This window comes from Neolamprologus brichardi, chromosome 4, assembly GCF_056152115.1.
Source record: "Neolamprologus brichardi isolate AB-2024 chromosome 4, ASM5615211v1, whole genome shotgun sequence".
NCBI lineage: Eukaryota > Metazoa > Chordata > Actinopteri > Cichliformes > Cichlidae > Neolamprologus > Neolamprologus brichardi.
In genome coordinates this window covers 25022610-25034868 of record NC_142107.1, presented here as the reverse complement: position 1 = coordinate 25034868, position 12259 = coordinate 25022610, and the positions used below count along the sequence as shown (strand labels likewise).

At 42.8% G+C, this 12259-nt stretch overlaps 1 protein-coding gene across 1 annotated transcript; it reads right to left on the bottom strand.

Annotated features, from left to right (window-relative positions):
- Positions 1–3786: 3786 nt before the first annotated feature.
- Positions 3787–11877, bottom strand: tlcd3ba (TLC domain containing 3Ba). Its single transcript, XM_087840386.1, has 6 exons — positions 11758–11877; positions 11125–11208; positions 9286–9502; positions 7493–7588; positions 5847–5956; positions 3787–4526 (listed from the first exon to the last, which is right to left on the bottom strand). Exons 1-6 carry the CDS (start codon positions 11874–11876, stop codon positions 4289–4291), a joined length of 864 nt encoding a protein of 287 aa, XP_087696512.1. The 5' UTR covers position 11877; the 3' UTR covers positions 3787–4288.
- Between the last annotated feature and the right edge of the window lie 382 nt (positions 11878–12259).

Here is a 12259-nt window from a genome sequence, read left to right as displayed (position 1 = left end):
CTCCTTCAGTCTTTTTATGTTTTTCAGTTTCTTGTGCCCATATCACTTCTGTTCATGGTAAATTTTCATCATGTTTTACTTATTTTGTGTCTTTTGTATTTGTTTTTATCTATTTTCTCTTTTTTAGCCCTCTGGTGTCTGTTTGTGTCATTTTACACTCCTTCACGGTCCTTTTGGATCATCTTTCTCTTATTTCTTTGTCTTTTTATGATGGTGTGGCAGCGTGTTATTACAGCATCAGTGAGAAGGTTCTTTGAACAGCTTCATGTTGGGCCTCCTTTTAGCCGGTTAGTTCTTCTGTACAGAACTTTGTGGTCACTGTGCTGCAGGTTTTCTTTGGGCCATATTTGGTGTTGTCTGACAGCTCAGGATGGATCTTCATGCTCAGCTCCCCCGCCGGGCCACCTTACAGAGTCAGGTGTGTTGTCCAGCCTGCAGGATATTCGCTGCAGTGCTGCATCGGAGCTCGATGAGTCTGCTGCCTCGGGTCTCTTCTTGTCCTTTCAGTGACTGTTTTGATCTTTACTTTGTGTCATCATGGAAAAAATAAAATACTAATAAAAAGTCTCTCTGTGTCCGTTTGTGTGTTTCTGATTATTTTATCAAACGTCACACAAAGAGTTGATCTTTGTATGAGCACAACATCCATTTATGATGTTAGAGGGAGAAACTCAACAACCCGTCATCTTCTGACCGGATTTATGTGAATGACGGGATTCACAAGTAAAATCTTGTGATTTTTAAAAACAGGAGTAAAATCTGTGCTTGTGGAATAATCCTGAAATCAGGATTCATGAGAACAAGAAAATATTGTTAGAATTACAAAAAGGTGGAGCTCTCTGGAGACTCGGGGACTTCTCCACCCCGCAGAACAAAATCATTTATGATTTTTTAAAAATTCAGAGATATTTAAACTGGATTAAGTGACACGGAAACACTTCAGCTCCTGCTACTCAGATGTTGTTTAATTATAATATCTGTAGTTACCTTCCAGAGTAATCTGAGTAATATTTATATTTCCTCACATTTATAGTGACGATCAAAGAGAAACTTGTTGTTAAAGCAGCTCAATGTGTTTCTATAAGCTCTTTCTTTAAGCTGAACAACCAACCTGAGAAACCAAGTCAGGATTTAAGAACAAAGTGACGTTACTGGATTTTAAAAAAGGTTCACCTGGAAAAAACCCCTCCAGAACCACAGAGAAGAAAATACTTATTAGAAAAAACAAATTTTATTCAGAGCGTCTGAACCTGGACTGACTGGGATAGACGTGAACACCTGCCATCTTCCAAAAAACCTCTGCAAATTATTTAGATTTGATTATTCTTCTGCAGTAAGTTTAAACCAGGAGTCAACTAATCTGTCCCCGGAGGGCGGGGTTATACAGGATGACCTGAGCCAATAAAGACTGATTCAAACTACAAAGTCAATGGTGGAATTTAAAAAAATTTAAAAAAAACTTACCTGCTGGGAAAAGGTTTAGTAGTTTTTAGTCTTTAAAATTCGTTCAAATCCTCATATTTAATCATGTTTACAGTAAATATAAAGGATCTGATGGTTCAGCTTCAGGACTGTGTGAAAGCCGCAGTACAACAACTGGCCAGCAGGTGTCAGCAAAGCCTCGGGTCTGTTACAAACGTTAATAATAAACCTGAGCGAGTACATTACTGATGCTCTGTGCTTCCCTCGTTATCATGTCTGTGGGCACCTTCCAGAACAATCTGAAGAGTTTCATCTAAAGAGAGAAGTTTAATGAAGAGCTGCGTGGACTCATTTGGTTTAAAGATGTTTCTGCAGTAAACGTAAGAGCAGGGATGGGACAGTTTATTAGGCATGAATAACAAGCAGGATGTAGACCTGCACAGCACAGAGGGATGTGAGCACACTTACAGACGGCAGTGTTTTGTAGGTTTGCTGTTGAAGTAACTGTGGGTTCAGTCTTCCTGCATAAAATCACTTTCCCTGCAGTTGCTGCTGCAGATGTTAGCTGTGTGACTGTGGTGCGCATGCTCAGCCTGAAAGCTCTCATGCAGCAGGTGAAACATCTCTGACTGGGTCAAACTGGTGAAGCTGAGGTGTAAATATTTCCCAACTCTGTAAAGGCGGTGAGCGTGACGAAGCTGCCGTCTCTGATGTTTGAGTTCATTTTGTGTCCTAATCACTGAAACGTGTTCCAGCTGCTGTGTCTGTGCTTTATTTACAAATGCTTTTCCACATCTCTGCTCTGACTGATGCTGCTGCACAGGATTATCAGTGAAAATGTGACGTGTTTATCCACAGAACGATTTCTTCTGATTTCTGAACATTTGACTTTAAATTCAAATTTCCAATTTCATTTTATATATTATTATTATTATTATTATTATTATTATTATTATTATTATTTATTTATTTATTTCTAAGTTTGGTGATTAAAACAAACCTGAGATGTGCTTTGCTATTATGATTAGCATGTATAATCCTACAGTGAATATTTCACCTTGTTTAATGACATTAAATTTAAAATTGAAAAAGAAAACTATAATTCCCAAACTTCCTTAAGTCTGAAGAAAACAGCACAAAACTGACACCTGTACAGGTAACGTCAACCTGTGACCTTTACAAAGTTTATCTACAGAAATGAACTTTGTAAAATAAATGAGTCTGATTTAGTAAATCCTGATGGACATTCAGATGTTCTTAATGTGATTTGTCTGTAAACAATAAATAAATTTAAAAAGCAGTTGTCATCCTCAGTAAGCTGGGGGGTGGGGGGGTTAAGTTAACTGTTATCCCTGAGAAATACCTGGAAACGAAATAATAATAAAATAATATTAAAACATGGGTAAAAGTCATTGTTGATGCTTCATAAAGAGATGATCAGTGCAGAAAATTCATGTCAAATATTCAGTTTTAAGTCAAATTTATTAATTCAGGAAGATCTTTGATCAACATGTATTTTGTAGAAAGACACAAGATTCAAACGAGCCGACGTGAAACTGAGTCCCATGAGTGAGGATCAGAAAACAAACAAACAAACAGGCCTGTGGTTGTTGTTGTTTATTTAAAGGCGTCGGCACTGTTAAACACACACCGGTCAAATTGTTAATGAAGTCGTGAATCCTCAAGATGGTATTGTCAGCATAAACAGTGCAGATGATGATGATGATGATGATGTACGCAGGAGGAAGAAGTCCTTTCTTCAGCTAAAAGTGATGCAGAGGTGAAGACGACTGTAAACACTTGAATAGCTTTGATGTTGGATATCAACGCAGGCTCTGCTGTGCTCGTGGGGGGAAAAGGAAGAGCTAACATCGGCTTCAAAACTGACTTTGCAGAATGAAGCTGGACAATATTTACTGTTGGGAACATCGGAAAAACTAAGGCACCTATTAGAGAACCACTACAAACTTTAATGAACTTAACGAATATATGGAGGCCCAGTGTAGCTCACAGTGTGACTCCTCTGCACCTACAAATATGCTATTTAATAGTCCCCCAAAAACCTGTTTGATAAATATGTAATACTTTGATTCCTTAATATATTCTTAATCAGTGGTTAGCAGATTGGATCCTGACACGATCAATACAGTTAATAAACTGAGTTCATGTGCAATAACAGGGGGCCTAACGTTGATCCCTGTTGGACTCCTTTATCAGAGATGATATAATCACACAATCATAACTGTTTTCACTGTTTAAGAAAAGTTGCTTCTCAGTAGCATCTACTTTTTTGTTCCACGTGTGCACAAAAGCTCTTGAACTGTAGAAAAGTGGTTATTAGAGATTTAAAATGAGCTCAACCAAACAGAAATGTTACAGAACAGAATTGTGACGATTGCAGAACGTTGGAGACGAACAGTTTGTGCAGAGTGAATAACAGTGGGCCCAATGTTGATCCCTGTGGGACTCCTAAATGAAGTTAATATTAGAGGATGATTTCTCTGCTCCCTTTAAACCGATTATCATCATCTTCACACAAACCATTTCTACCTTTTTATATAAAGTTTGATCTTTTGTCCTTACAGGTCGGGGTACAGGTTTGCTCCTCGTATGATCTCGTAAACGTCAGCGTGATCATCCTGATTCTTCTTGTGTGGTTTTACGACAAACAGCCGTCGTCTCCCTTCTGATTAAACTTGTTGACGCTTCTAATGTTCATTTCCTCCTTTTTCCATTCAATAATGGGTCTACGTCTCCTTGGAACTTTTACCATAAACGAGAAGAAACACTCATCTGTTTGTAACAGTCACCGCCCCCCTGCTAATCTGATTGGCTCTGAAGGCAGACGTCACTCGATCGGATTACATTACTCTCCTCTTCCTCCACCAGCTGTCTGATTGGTTGTGCAGCTGTTAGCTGGGCCCACATTGCCGTCGGCTTTAAGAATCGCAGGTGGTGAATTTGAGCGTTTGGTGAACAGGCGCAGAGCTCCTCTGCAGATCAGCGCGAACCAGTAAAGCTGGAGAGGCCAGAGCAGGGCCGTCCCCAGGTTACACTGCCATGGGGCCACCAGGGGCACCCGGTACATCGGCATTGATGCATACCTGAAACACAAGGCAGGGGGCGCTGTGATCAAAGTTACACTCACATTTTAATACTTTTTTTTAATCAAACATTCATGTCGAAGACGAATACTTAAAACTGTAAAACATCGAGAACTATTTTGAATGTTTCTGGTTGTGTCAGGTCATCATGGAGTTTTATATCTCTGAGGCCCCTCTGTTGGCTTCCTAAAGTTAGTCTGAACTCTGAATCCTGCAAAGCTGCGATGAGATGTGGCTCAGACATTCATGAACAACTCGAAGTCAGTTCAAACCCAAAAGTTCAGTTTCTCTGCAGTGTGACAAAGAATCATCTTAAAACATGTTTAAGTTTCTACATAAAGTCAAATGAGTCGAAGACAAGCGGAAAAAAGTTTTACATCAAAATATAATCTGTAAATTTCAAAGTTATTTGGAAGATTTGATCATTTATAAGATTTATAACTGGATAGAAAACAGATGTTATTGGTTTTTGGGGCGAGCTGAACTGGAATGTAAGTTAGACATTTAAAGAAAAATAAAATAAGCACTCTGATATTTTTAACCTTCAGAGAAAAAAGCAGCTAAAAAGTGTCAATCATCTTAACTTCTCAGTTTGTGTGATTCATAGTCGCGCAGCGTTCTGGATGTTTCTGAGGAGTCAGAAGATTCTCGCTCACAAAGATCAGAGTCATTCTTCTTCAACCGCCACGCTGCGGATGTTTTTACGTACTTGCACTGAACGACGTGTCCTTCGGGCCCGACGTCGAACACGGTAACTGTGTGACCAGCTGTGTGAGATCAGTGTGACGTGTTCGTGACTCACGGTTTTCCTGCTCAGCTGTTCCCGTCTGTGCGTGTACGGGTCATGCGCCCTCAGCTCAGAGTAAACGGGCTCATTTTTTATTTGATTATGTTGAATTTTACAAATATCTTAAAATTAAGTCGAACTCATTTAATTTGATTTGCTACATAGTTTGATTTTATAACACAAAGTAAAAGATAACGTTACGCTCAGCTCAGCGTCTGTGTTGGTGTTTAACGTCAGTTTCTATGTGAAACCTGTTTCTCACTGAACACTGAGACACAAACCACGTCCACCTTTAAATCAACTGATAACTAAATGAGATATAGATCCTTATAGATCTGTAAGGCTGGGTCATCTTTTCCACAATAAATCAATAAATGGCCGAGAAATATTTTTGTCTTGTTTGCGTTTGTGTTGTTTTAAAAAAGAGGAAAACGACCAAACAAATATTGATTCATTTTGGGGGCTTTTGTGTTTGCAGATCATCACTGTTGTTTTTGATCATTATTACAAAAGCAGAGGTGGGCGTGGCTTACCTGCCGTAGGCGTAGTACAGGTAGGGAAACAGTAAGACCCGACAACCGAAGAAGGTGAGCAGCATGACGACGCCGTTCACTTTGTGCAGCAGCGTGTGCTGCTTCTTATACTGAAGACATCATCATCATCATCGTCATCATCATCATCGTCATGAAGAGAAACGAGACAGAAAACAAATCATTCATTTTAATAAATAATGACAGGAGACGTCAAACGTGCAGACGGAGCTGGTTAGAGGTGGAAATGTTTCAGTTTAAAGCTGCAGTTATTTAACCCCCTAAGACCTGAACTCTTTCGCCTCGACGAGGCGCCGTCACAGCAACGCCCCCAGTTATAAACCGACACACTGACTGAGTGATGATTTGTAAAAGTCTGTCATTTAACTAAAACGTAGATTAATGAATCAATGAGTTAATTATTTAATGAATAAAAAATCAGCCTGGTTCTGTTTCCTTCCCAAAGTGCTGCTCATGGGGGTCATATGATTGTTGGGTCTTTATCCTAAAGCGCCCTGAGACGCTGCTGTTGTGATTTGGTGCTATATAAATGAAATGAAATTGAAATGAATAGTCGAGTGTAGACTGGCAACCTGTCCAGGGTGAACCCTGCCTCTACAAACAGCTGGGATAGGCTCAGCCCCCCCGCAGCCCTGAGAACGACACGAGGATGGATGGTCCAGTGTGGAGGTAGAGAGACGAAAGAAGGAGAAATGGAAGGAGACCAAAAAGTGCTGAGAACAAGTGACTAAACTAAAGAAATGCTCAAGCAGCCACTGCTGATCACTCAAACACGAGCCACCAAGTTTTCACTCCTTCACATCTTCTAAAGGCAAAAAGGAGCCGGTTCATTTTCCACATCTTTCCTGCCCATTTCCTTTGGGAAAGTTCTCCATGATGAACTCTGAATCTCCTTCTGGTTTCCTCTCTATGGGCTCACACTTGTTTTAAGTTTGTGTCAGAGGTGACCCGCCCCTCAGCCTCGTCCTGTAGGAGCTGACTTTCCCTTCAGTGTCCGGCGCCGTGGCGTCAGTGTGTTTTGCATGGACACCCTGATCTCTGACTCACCCTCCTGGGTCCTCATGTGCTCCGCTAATGAAAGCATCCGTGCTCGTGCTAGCGTTAGCCACTCGTGGTTTTAGAGCGAGGAGTTTTCTGATTTTCTCGACTGAGCATCGAGGTTTCACATCAAGCAGCAGCCTGCCACCAGTCTCAATGTGAACGTATCAAGTTGGAACGTTTGACCTCGTGTGTTTTCTTAAATCAATCAGTGAATCTGTTTGATCTTCTTTATGGTAGTCCAGATCAATACTGAACACTGAATGAATTTAGGTATCTGACACACACACACACACGTTTCATTCATTGACTTTCCTGGAGGAACCCACCCGAGGGATTAATAAAGTTCTAGCTCATATCTTAGTGAGGACATTTCATTGGCTAGCCGTGTACTCTAACCATCAAAGATGAAAGCCTAACCATAACTAGCTGTAACCCTGACACTAAAACCACATTTTCAGCATCAAAACCATCTTCAAACTCGTGGGGACTGGTTTTGGTCCCCATAAGTATAGCAGACAACTCACAAAGATGTCTAAACATGCACACACACACACACACACACAAAAGGTTGGAGGGAGGTGGATTACCTGGATCAGGACTTTCCCCAGAGAGACGGACGGGGTGCTGAGCTCAGCCAGAAACAAGACGCCCTGGAAGTAATCACCTTTACCCTGCCTCCACAGCTGACACACACACAGGAAGGAGGAATTGTAATTTAATGTGCACATATTTTACTATAATAACAGACTGTACAAAGACGATGGATGCAGCCACCATGATGTCACCCTCAACACTGGAAACCCCACGGTGTTAGCATTTTGGAGGTGATCACATTTGGACCACAGGGTCTGAAGAGCGCTAAGTTAGCAGCTAATTCTAGCTAGCTTGGTTATCATAAACTGTATGGGAGCATCACACAGATATTTGCCAATAACAGTCAAGTTACATCCGAATAAAATCGTAGAATTCCACCTAAACTGGAGACAGTCTGTTAGTACAGCAGCCTCACAGCAGACGTATTCTCAGTCAGATCATTAAAAATGCTCCCAAAGGCCCCAGCAGCTTAAACATGGTCTAGAACAGCGGTCCCCAACCCCCGGGCCTTGGACCGGTACCGGTCCGTGAGTCGTTTGGTACCGGGCCACGAGAGTTGAGGCTCAGGTGTGAAATGTATAGTTTTCAGGGTTTTTATCGGTTTTCAGCGTTATTTTGTTATCGTTTTGATCGTTAACTCTGTTTTCTTGGGTCTTTTCACGTGTGTTATGAATAAATCTTCTTTTTTTTCGGTACCGGTACTAGTTTTATTTTGTTGTATTTATCCGCCACACCTTAAAGGCCGGTCCGTGAAAATATTGTCGGGTATAAACCGGTCCGTGGCGCAAAAAAGGTTGGAGACTGCTGGTTTAGAGGACCAGTTCAGGGACTTCAGTTAGCTGCAGATACAGCCAAAGAGGCCACGCCCCTAAACTTTAAGACTGAATATGTTTTAAACCGTTTTTATAAAGGAGCAAATGCTCTGTTGAGACTAAAGTTTTTTGTAGCACTCGTTGCCACTCGCTGGGACCTCCGGTGGACGTCAGAGGAACTGCAGCTTTCGGCACTTCAGTTTGTTTGAACCTCAACAACCTTGCCTACTTCCTGGGACTTTCACCTCCAAAACGACTCCATGTTTTATTCAGTAAGACCTGAAACCAGCGACTGCCACCATCAGTTCATCAGGAAAGTGTTCGCTAAGCTCAGACATCAGATGAGCTGAAGGTTAATTTTCTCATAGACTTCTATTCATGGTCCTGGGTCATTTTGACCCAGCGTTTTGTGTTTCCTGAAGTTTGGTGTATATTCAGCCCTACCTGTGTCTGTCCTCGGTGCTTTGTTCATGTCCCCGTGTTGTTATGTAAAACAGTCTGTGTGTTTCCTGTTTTACTTTGTAGGGTTGTGTCTCGTTATGTCCATTAGTTCCAGCTGTGTCCCCGCCTGTCTGCCATTTCCTAATTACCTGGTGTGTGTATTTATAGTGCGTGTCTGCCTGTGCTCCTCGTCGGCTCGTCTGTGTTTCATGGTGTCCTGTTCCTCGTCTGCGTCTCTCTGCCTCCCACCCCATTCGTATGATCTCCGGTTTGTTATTTAGCTCACCCAGTTTTAGTTTTGTTCTGTAAATTCTCTTCCCTCACTGCCTGTTTTTGCCACTCCACCACTTGTAAATAAACCTCACTCGAATCACCAGTCGCTGTCTGCATTTTGGGTCCTCCTTTTCCTCCACACCACACGGCTCACCCCGCCAGCCGTGACACTTCTATTCATGCAAAGGTGTCCATCTTTGTGTACAGTCTATGATCAGGGTGGATGTGTCACTGTCAATGTTTGCTGTTGTCATAGTTACCAGAGAGGCGGGGAAGCAGAAGGTCACCATGAAGATGTGGTGCAGCACCATGAGGAACTCCCTGCGCAGGTAACCAATCACCATCAACCCAACGCTTTGGCCCGCCTCCTCGTGACCTTTGACCTCCAGCTTGTGCCGGTAACACAGAAACATGGCGTAGATGTCGTAGGCAAAGTAAGGCGTGGCAAATAAGATGTAGGCATCAGTCAGCCAATGTCTGAGCAGAGAGAGGGAGGAGAGAGAGGCTGAAGCAGCATCATTACTTCAGGTTCATTTAGGCCAGAAACATCCAAGACACCACCCTGTGCTCCAGTTTAACGTTATCTGACCCATACATCCACCCGGGCCTCCTCCCTGCACTCACTTCATGGCTCCAACACTTTGTCACCCGACTTCCTTTACTGCAGTAAGCATGGGCATCCACTAGTGGGCGCTGTCACACTGAAATGCAAGTAGAAGAAGCTGCAGTTCAGACATGTCTGAGCCTCTTTGGGCACCTTTTCCTCCGTCTAAGCAGGTGAATAATTAAAACAATCATTTAGATCTGATTAGACTCTGTTCAGCTGTTCTCTTCTTATTTCCAGCTCTAGATTTTCTGTCTTTCTTCTAAAGCAGCTTTGCATGAATCACACTTACAAGTAATCCTTCTTTGTCTCACACTGGAGCCTCTCAGCTCATCCTGAAACCAGTTTTTCCTCCCTGTGAGAGAGCTGTCTTTTGATTGGCTGCCCCTCATACACAGCATGTGGGTGAGGCTTCTGTATTATCCCAACTTTGTGACATCACACTGATCCAACAGTTAGAAAAAAAAGAGCTTTTTTCATTACTGTGCACACTGTAACGTGCGGTGGAGATGAAGCCAGCAGGTGGAGAGCGAATCAGCAACGGCTTCTGACTTTCCAGAAGTGCTCAGAACAAAACAAAAGAACAAAACGAGGGCGCCGCCATGTGGTGATACGCTGCATTACAACAGCAACTGTTACAATACACTGAGCTCATGGTCATGTTTAATATGAGCATCAGGAGATGTGATGGAAATAAGGAGAACAACATTCATTATGTGGCTCCATCCGTCCACCCCGACCTCCTCCCTGCACGGACAACCAGCAGCACCTTTTCCAAAACCACCCTGATACTCCTGAGACGTGTGAGTGGATGAAAAGCTCAGCTGTGCAGCAGCCTGAATGCTCTAAAGTGTATTGGAGGTTTTCAGGATACTTTTACTGCGGTAAAGCACTGAAACCTTCCTTCTTTCCTATTTTTGAGATAAAAGTGTATTTTCTAAACTGAACTTGCTGCTGAGCTGTAGGTGCACGAACTCCCAGAGTTCCTTGCTGTGATTTGATAAGCAAATGCAGCTCAGACTCAGATTCAAACCTTTGCTCCACTTTGACTGGGAAATGAGAAACCAGCTGACCACCACGGCGCTCCACTGTCGTCCCTCTGAGTTTCATTTCCCATCATGCTCAGCGTGCAGGATTAGTCTCAGACTGAAATAACCCTGCTGCTGCTGCACATTAGGCTCAGATTGTTAATGAGATTATCGGCTGAGCTTTGCTTCATACTGAATCCTCACACTGAGGCTGAGGCCTTTACCTCTTCTCTGCAGCAGCTTTAAATATATTTTTATTCCTGGAGAAAAAAATCATTTTCTTTGGGAGAATTCAGCTGAATGTTCAAATCAAAAATAAACGTCGAAATTCAAAATAATCTGGGAGAAACTTTTGATGAGAAAAGAATAATAACAATGACACTGTTGATAAATGGACCACAGAGGGAAGGTTTAATAGTATGAAGGTAAAATGATGACGAGACAATAAGAACCAGAGGCGTCCTCACCGGTCCTCGATGACGTCCCTGCAGGACGCCACGATGATGCATCCGGCTGAGGACGCCATGATGGACTGGATGGATGACACCAGGCTGAGAGCACAAACAGGACAATAATCAAATCAGCTGAAACAAGAGAAACAAGCAGCTGAACTTTAACTGCACACGTGTCGTATGTTTGCGTGATGCATCTAAATCTGCAAAAAAAGAACTAAATAAAATAAAAGCATTTAGGTCTCATAAATGCAAAGGTCCCAGCGAGGAGCTGTTTGAGGTGACAGCTTCCTTATTGTTGGAAAACAAATACTCACATGGACACGTAACAGTGCAAAAGACACAACTACAGATACACAATAACTACAAAGAGACAAAAAGAGATGAAACTACAAAATGACAGATTTAAAAAACTACAAGATGGCAAAAAAATGATCAACAGAGAAACAATAAGGGACACAAAGACACAAAGAGACACAAAGAGACACGAAGTGATGACAGCAAACAAAAACAGTCTCAGTGCATCTGCAGCAGCTTCAGCTCACAGTGATGAGACTGTGGGACCTCTGGGGGAGTCATCCTCCGTAATTCAAACTGCATTTAAGACAAAGACAAGTGTGATGTCCTCTGACGTGTGCGTGTTCCTACCGTGTTGACATGACAGCGGCGTCCCCCTCGCTCCATCCCATCAGCTGTTTGAGAGCCCGTTTGGACAGGAGGAAGAGTCCTGGGAAGAAGACGGACCCGGCAGCCACGAGGCCCCACATGGCAACACACGTCTCAGACGTGTGTGTGTGTGTGTGGCTTTACTCTCCCGCTCCTGTGGATGTGGGAGGTTAGGAGAGCACCGGTTGGTAGGAGTGGTTTGGGGGAGGAGCCTCCTGCTGCCACCTGTCAGAGGTGTGCTGATGGCCGGGTCAGCAGGAAGCAGGTTTCCTCCAGGTGATTCGTGTCATTTGATTATTTGCAAATCAGTGTGAAGTACGAGCAACGCTTCATTCACAGGTCCTCACCTCGAGGAACGTCCTCGGAATCTGCTCAGAGTAACTGGGACAGAAAAATACATTTCAAATTAAAAGTCAAGGCTGAGTTTGACCCCACCTGCGTGGGTGAGTGGGCTCCTCCCACAGTCACCTGCAGATAGTGGGGT

Coding starts and splice junctions, on each gene's coding strand:
- tlcd3ba (XM_087840386.1), bottom strand. CDS start 11,876: ATGTGGGGCCTCGTGGCTGCCGGGTCCGTCTTCTTCCCAGGACTCTTC. Junction 11,209..11,757: donor GCCGCTGTCATGTCAACACG/GTAGGAACACGC, acceptor TTGTGCTCTCAG/CCTGGTGTCATCCATCCAGT. Junction 9,503..11,124: donor AGGGACGTCATCGAGGACCG/GTGAGGACGCCT, acceptor CTCTCTGCTCAG/ACATTGGCTGACTGATGCCT.